The sequence below is a fragment of the Myxine glutinosa genome, chromosome 11, assembly GCF_964187855.1.
Source record: "Myxine glutinosa chromosome 11, kmMyxGlut1.1, whole genome shotgun sequence".
Lineage (NCBI taxonomy): Eukaryota > Metazoa > Chordata > Myxini > Myxiniformes > Myxinidae > Myxine > Myxine glutinosa.
The window spans coordinates 47633605-47641629 of NC_136271.1; the positions used below are offsets into that span (position 1 = coordinate 47633605).

The 8025-nt window shown below is 44.1% G+C and overlaps 1 protein-coding gene across 1 annotated transcript in view; it reads left to right on the top strand.

Annotated features, from left to right (window-relative positions):
• LOC137436654 (ryanodine receptor 2) overlaps positions 1 to 8025 on the top strand; it is a 344268-nt gene that overhangs the window by 207487 nt on the left and 128756 nt on the right. Inside the window, exons 69-73 of the mRNA XM_078786637.1 lie at positions 1178 to 1272; positions 1663 to 1808; positions 3623 to 3710; positions 4418 to 4513; positions 5050 to 5217. Of these exons, the coding sequence (XP_078642763.1) occupies positions 1178 to 1272; positions 1663 to 1808; positions 3623 to 3710; positions 4418 to 4513; positions 5050 to 5217 (593 nt within the window). The remainder of the gene's footprint in view (positions 1 to 1177; positions 1273 to 1662; positions 1809 to 3622; positions 3711 to 4417; positions 4514 to 5049; positions 5218 to 8025) is intronic.

Here is an 8025-nt window from a genome sequence, read left to right on the forward strand (position 1 = left end):
ATTTTCGGGAGTGATTAAGAAAGCGGTCTGGTGCCTACGCACTGCCCAAATAAAGGGATGAGCAATTTGTGTAATAGCTGAAGGTTTTTGGACGTAATGTCAGTTTTATCTTGACCCAAATAAAGGGACTAACAACTTGTGCAATGAATGAAGGTTTGGTGCGCAATTTCTGGTTTAGGTCGAGTTTTCCAAGCTGAATAGTGTGAAAATACAAAAGAGTTGTAGCAGTATCATTTTGCTTTTCGTTTCATAATATGTGAATATGCTTTAGTTTTGTTTGAACGGGGTTTCCGGGCAGGAGTTTTTCGGAGAGTTTTACCATGGTGGCTTAATAACGAACTAGAATGTAAGACCCGTTGCTTTGCTGACGGGAATACTGATATTTGTGTAATTGCTAAAAAAAAGTTGTTAATGGGAAAAATAGAATTAGGTGGTGTATCGATACCGGCCGAGCAATACACTCTGGGAGTGAGGAGGAAGAGATTGTTAATAGGATATTCATCACAGCAATTTTAGATACTGAATTGCGAATAATTTACAATAACACACTAAGAGGAAGATCAAAATAAAAAATAAATTATTGCCCTCCCCCTCTCTTATTTCTTTTGATCAAACTGTCTGGGTTACGTATTAGCCATGGGCCATGGCAGGAAATAAACTCTGAGGTCAAAAAAGGATTCTTGGGAGACCCCACCCTCCATGCGGGGATAACCAGCATCGCAAGTTGGAGTTTGCAGTTTCGACACGTGTGTCCGATGATGTACCTGGACACACAAACCGACCTCTTTTGCATCACAAAACTTCCCAGGCGTTCCCTGAATCCATTGTAGTTGGATTTATTGAAATCCGTTAATCCGTTCTTTAATTGTCCTTGTCATGCCCCCCCCCCAAAACCTCAATGTCCTTGAAATTCATATAAGAGTACACTGATATATGCCAATGTATTTGGCCTACCTGCTGAGTTCAGTCTCTCTCTCTCTCTTTCTCTTCCTCTTTCTCTCTCTCTCTCCCTCCCTCTCTCTCCCTCTCTCTCCCTCTCCCTCTCTCTCTCTCTCTCCCTCTCTCTCTCTCTCCCTCCCTCTCTCCTCCCTCTATCGGGAATACCACACATTATACATGCCTACCTTTAAGGAATCCGAGGAACTAGCAACCAACTGACATAACTTTCATCCCACAGTGTTTGCACAACCCATAATAAGCAAGGCAAGGCCCGAGCTGCTGAAGTCGCATTTTATACCCACTATGGAGAAACTGAAGAAGAAGGCGTACAAGGTGAGGCCTTGTCATCTCATGTACGGTCCCACGACATTACTTCTTCTACCTGTCTCGTTTTTGTCCATTTTAACCGCTTGGATTGACTGTGCATTGACGAACATTTTACTCCAGTTAGGAACCAGAGGCTTGTCACAACATTCACCAAAAAGGTATCGTGTCTGGTCAGTCTGATCAGATAGACCAATGGAATTGGACATTTGTGTGTACCCCCCTCATAGATAATCATTTCTCTCTCCATTAACATCATCCCCGAAGCTTCACACAACCATGAAAGACATGATGGATGCCGAATCTAAGTCTGCGGTAAATGAGCAGAGAGCACCAGACTACCTTCCAAATGAGAGGAATAAGTGAATTAAGCTCGTGCTTGTTTTATTGGTCTTGCAGATCGTTTCTGAGGAGGAAAGGCTGCGAGCGCAAGCGGCTGGAGACATGTCTGATGCCGAACTGACCCTGCTAGATGAGTTTGCCATTCTGGCACGTGACTTGTATGCCTTCTACCCCCTACTTGTACGATTTGTGGACATCAACAGGTCAGCTGACCTCTTCATCCTTACTCCAATAATTTTAATCAGAGAGTTTATTGAAGCATAACCCCGAAAGAATACATGGCGTTTATGTTTAGTGATGATACTGCCTGGCCTATTAAGTCTGACAGGTTGGTATGCAGCATACTTACATTTGAATAGTCTGGCCTGGGTTTTGTTGAAGAATATACTTCTGCAGTTTGATTCCCTATAAACTGTCCGATTGGTGGTTTGCAGCAAGGACGTTACATCACAAAGTGCACCATCCCTCGGATGGGTGTTAAGCCGGTCATCCTGCCTGCCAGCGTTAGTTGGTGGATGTTAAAGATACCACAGTCTCTTTCTTGAAGTTACAAAATGAAGTTGCCGCATTCTGAACAAAAAAAAAAAATCCTGCCACTTTTTTCTTTTTTTTGTCTGTATACAGGATCGAGGCTCGTGTAAGAGCTAACATTAATGACAAAAAAAAAACGGACACATAAGACATATAATAAAGGGAGCGGGAGACAAGATGGGGTGAGAGGGAGAAGCACACAAGTACAACATTTGAGAGCAGGGACATCAGGAGATCTGTGGGAGGGAGAGGGCTTGGGGGGAGGAGGCGTGGGAATGGGGGGGTGGGGGGAGGGGGGGGAGAGGGAGAGATAAAAAAACACATGGACACTGCTAGGACTTCCAGGAAAGAAGTCGGTATTTCAGAAAAGTGGATCTGGGGTGAATTAACGGGGGTAGAAAATATCAAGGTTTTGGATGGGAGAAGATAGATGGTGGTGAACAGCTGTTTTAAAGACCTGGAGGGAAGAGTGGGATTTAAGAGAGTGAGGGAGTTTGTTCCAGAGGCGGGAGAAAAGAGGAATGAAAGAGTGAAGGTGAGCAGAGAGCCTAGATTTTGGCGATTTCACCAGAAGAGGGTTGCTGGGAGATCTTGTGCGACCTGTAGGAATATTTGGGGGACAGAGCACAGATAGAGCTGGGGGAGCAAGGCCGGAGAGGAGTCGGTAGAAGACAGAAAGACCACCTACCTGCCTGCGGTGAGTGAGTGAAAGGCCCTCACAATCAGCTTCATCATGGGAGATTCCAATGATTCTGAAAGTTTTGGTTTCAACAGCGTGAAGACGAGCTAGGTGTGATGAAGGTGCACCAGCCCAGTGGGGAGAGGAGGATTCCCTTGAGCTGCGGATGAATGACTTGTATGTGGTGAGGAACTCAGGTGTGCCAAGGAAGGACTTCGCATGATGGAGGATGCCCAGTCGGCGACTGGCTTTGGAGGCCTGCTTGGAAATGTGGTTTTCCCAGGAAAGATCATGGCAGATAGTGAGACCTAAAAGCTTGAGTGACAGAACTTCTTGGAGAGGATTGTTGAGAAAGTTGATGGGAGGGTTATCCAGTCGGTCTTTTCAGAGAGACAAAGCAAGAGTGTGAGATTTGTCAGGATTGAAAGACATGTTCCACTTGTTTGACCAGTCTGTGATTTTGTCCAGGTCTGCAGAGAGTGAGGAGGTTGCAGACTGCCGATCTGAGGGATGAGGTATTTTACATGGTATTATAATATTTACCTTCAGTCAAATTGCAGACTTGGCCAGCCAGTTCTTGACAGACTTTGGAGAAAACTTTCCCCGGTCAACCCCACTTGGTGGGAATACATGTGGCCATGAAAATAAGTACTAGCAGCCTGCAGGGCCTATTCAAATTGTTTTGTGCTACTTGTTTCGTCATCATGTCGACAAGAAGATGTACAAATGATGTTTGTGTGATAGTCTTACCTGTATTGTAAGTGGGTAAGATCTTTACTAATGATGTGATGATTTCCTCCTGTTCAGGTCCAAGTGGTTGAAAGAACCAAATTCGGATGCAGATAAGCTTTTCCGTATGGTGGCCGATGTTTTCATTTATTGGTCACGCTCTCATGTGAGTTGGGCAGCAGGTTTGGGCAGAGCTTTTATTTCATTACCTCCACCACTGAAGGTGGACGGAGGTTATGTTTTCTCCCCTGTTTGTCTTTCTGTCTGTGAACAGGATATCTCAAAAAGTTTTGAACAGATTCAGACGGAATTTGGTGGAGAGGTTGGGTATGTGACAAGGACAAAATGATTCGATTTTGGTGAAGATTGGAATCCGGATTCAGATACGATAATTTATTAAGTGATTCTTCACAATTGAGAGATAAGGCCAAAAACGACATGTAGCACAATATCTCAAAACGTTGTGGACAGATTTGGGTGAAATTTGGTGGACAGGTTGGTTGTGTGACAAGGACGAATTGATTCGATTTTGGGGGAGGAGGAGTTGAGAAGTTGTGGTGGGGTGGGGAAAGGGTTTAAAGGCTTGAAATTGAGAGGATAATGACGCCTCAAGGTTGGGAGGGGCAGGATGAGAACTTGGGGTTTGGGTGGGGTGCGAGGGAGTTGAGGATTGACGTCACATTTTACATTGCGTGGATGTGCCGCGTGTCACAGCTCGTAGTATTATAATTAGAAAATGAAATAAAAAAACCAAATTTGTGGTTAATGTGAGTTATGGTTGTCAAATAATATTTACCCATGAATGGTATAACCATCATGAATGGAATATATTAATTATTTTACCACTTGTTAATAACTTTGTATCATTCACAGAACTTCAAGCGCGAAGAGCAGAATTTTGTGGTGCAGAATGAGATAAACAACATGTCCTTCCTCATCTCATCTGATTCCAAGAGCAAGATGTCCAAGGTCTCTGCACCTGTTGAGTTGGTCTTGCATTCAGTCGTAGGCATTGATGAATCTAATTTAGGAAAATATATGGTCGTGTGTTGGCTTAGCGGTTAGGGTGCCGGCTTGGGATCCTAGGATCCTGGGTTCGAATCCCGGTCGATCGCTGAATTAACACCAGGGGGGTTGACTCAGCCTGTCATCCTTCCGAGGTCGGCAAATTGAGTACCAGCTTGCTGGGATGAATGATCCCGGTGTGTACCCCGGCTTAGAATAGGTACACCGTATCCCTGCGCATCGTAAGAGGCGACCAAGGGTTGGCGTCAGGAAGGGCATCCGGCCATAAAAACATTGCCTCAAACAGGGAACCATGATTGTCATGGGGACCGCAAGGCTAACCCCCGCTCTAGCGGGGAAAATGGCCTTAAAACGATCATTCTTTATTCATTCATATGGTCGTGTGTATTTTGTGTGCACGTGCTTATTTGTGTTTGCAGAAATCCATTATAGTTATTGATAAACAATTGTTGTTGTGATCTACTTGGTGATGTTGGCAGGGACGTGTGGAAGGAGAGCGTAAGAAAAGCAAAAACCGTGGGGAGCGTTACTCCATGCAGACGTCTCTCATCGTGGCTGCTCTTAAACGCTTGTTACCCATTGGCCTGAACGTGTGTGGACCCGGTGATCAAGAGCTCATCACGTTAGCAAAAAGTCGCTTTTCACTGGTTAGTGTGGTTAAATATATGTGTGATTACGTTTATTAGCGCTGAGGAAGCGCCTCTAGCGAATGACTTCCAGCCAGTGTAACGCGAATTCCTGTCACAGGAATTCTGAGATCATATAAGTGTGACGTGGCAGTTCCTGATTGGTTCGTGTTGGGGAACCCCTTCTCGCTGCCGACGTGACGTAAATTCGCGCACGCGCACTGGTGAAGCGCGAGATTCGGCCCAAGGTTCTTATTATTATTATTATTATTATTTTTGTATACAAGATCGAGGCTCGAACCATGATCGAGGCTCGAAATTCCATGCCCGAACCTCAGCGCAATCCAAGAGGATTCACTTGTTTGTTTTTATCATCATAAACAGCTGACTCCATATTTGGAAGTATCTTTATGGTTAATCCTCCCACTTGACATTATAAATCACAAGATTATGTTCATATGGAGTGGGAGATAAAATTAATCCTGAAGAAAGTATGGTTAAAGTTTTATTTTTAAATGAGTGAACTATTTATTATGTACATATGTATTTATATAATAATACGCTTGTTCATCCATCCGTCCGTGTGTAACGCTCTTTTCCACCCATTCGTTGGACAGCTGGCCTGTCTCCACCCACAATTGTAACCTGAAAAATAATGCGGCCGTTATGTTGGTACTATGCAATTTCAGAGCTGTCATATTCACAATCACCCTGCCCTCCTTATAAGTTTCCCTTTCAGTGGAAAACTACCAAAGTGACTGTTAAAAGGATCATCGCATATCGAAACATTGGAGCCGATAGGCGTCAGGGGCCTTATGAAGGCCACAGTAAATATAGGCCTCAGACTTCAGTCCTTAGGCTTCAGGCCTCTGATGGCAGCCTATAGGCTGGTGCAATTGGAATCTATCTCAGCTATATAACCACGATGTAATTTGCATACGTGTTGGTATTACCCAGGATCAAGTCATGGGGACAAACCCTTCCCCCACTCCCCTCGCAAAGGGGAGGGGGGGGGGGGGGAATTTTTACCAATGCTCCTGAAGCGAGCCGGTGCTTCTACTACTAAAAATGGATGGCACATGATGTGTAGGAGACAGTTTGATCGCCTCTTGAGAGGATCGATTTTTGATCGCTTCCTGTCTGGTTTGTCGTGCTTGCTTCATAGCCTGTTCGCCTATTTTGTTATCCTGCCTTTCTGTTTGTCATGCCTGCTTCGTCGCCTGCTAGCCTATTTTGTTGTGCTGCCTCCCTATTTTGGCATGCTTGCTCCACCATCCTCTGTCGACGAACACCAAAGCTAAGGTTTTACTCGGTTTTTTGTTCCCGTTCTCATCTGTGCTCGAGTCTGGTGTGGTGGTGCCTTTAGGGTTATTTATTTCCTCTTGTAAATAATTGTTTATTTATTGTGAATTACATGTTTCCCTCTTTCTGCCCCAACATGCCGTCATTCCCCACCATCAGGTTCTATTTTCCACTGTTATTTGTGATTGGGAAATAAACCCCGTTAAATCAGAACTGAGGTTCTCATATGTTTCTTCGGTTCCCAATCGTGTGAGCCGCCTCCATTAAGTTTGAACGCAGTAAAATGTCGTTTTGATTCATCATGGGATTAGCACTTCCCACCGCAGCATGGTCACTATTAATTGACCTGTTGATGCTACAATATGATACCAGATTACGTGTAGATAATAAAAATAGCAGAGCAGACGACCATTGATGTGATTGCTTCCGGTCGGCAAAATAAAAACACTTCTCAATTGACCTCTCGTAGTGGCACAAGACCGGAAATGAATATCTCTCACAAGGACATGTGACTGGAAATTAATTGTCGCCTCTGGAATAAAAGCGGACACGTGCCAATGCTCGGGGTCAGTTGGCCTGGGGAAGCTTGCTTGGAAGCGGGTGAAACGTCACCTGACTGGACCTGCTCTTGTTGTTTATTACTAGACTAGCAGGAGTACCCGGCGTTGCCAGAGGGGAAGGGGGAGGGGCATGGGGAAGGGGAGGGGGAAAAGCAACTACATCCAAATCAGAATCCATCACAAATATCAAATCGTCATTTAACCTTTTCGTTGAATATATGCTGGTGAATGTGCCATTGATCACGTTTCTGAATTAAGCATGATGATGTTCAGGAAGAAGAAGAAGCCTTACCACCAACTTTGACCACTTCCTCAATCGTTTGATTAATCATTTGTGTTCAAATGTCTGGTAATTGTTTTGTATTTATTTATGTGAATGTATGTATATGATGAATTGCGAAAGATGATGGGAATAGAGCCTGTGATTGATGCTGTGAAGAGGAACAGGTTGAGATGGTTTAGTCATGTGTTGAGGAAGGATGAAAGTGACTGGTTGAGAAGAGTGATGGAAATGAATGTAGAAGGAAGCAGAGGACGGGGAAGACCGAAAAAGACTTGGCTAAAGATGGTGGAAGAAGAAATGCGGGCAAGGGGGTTAACAAGGAGAGATGCAGAAAATAGGGCAAAATGGAGAAGATTGTCATGGGGACCGCAAGGCTAACCCCCGCTCTAGCAAGGAAAATGGCCTTTAAAATGCATGTTGTATGTGAATGTATACTTGTATATAACTGTCATTAATCAAAAAGGTTTAGGCATTATAGAGCGATTTAAAAAAAAAAAATCCATAAAAACGAACTTTTTGTTTTCCTATTTTTTTATTTTTTTTTGCCTAAAACACTCCCAGTCACTCACTGATGAACCTCTGAAAGTTTGTCGAAGATCCGTGCAGCCATCTCTGAGAAAAATGATGACACACAGACCAACGGCTCTCTTATATAGTAGATTAGCAAGTAGATCTACCGGTGGT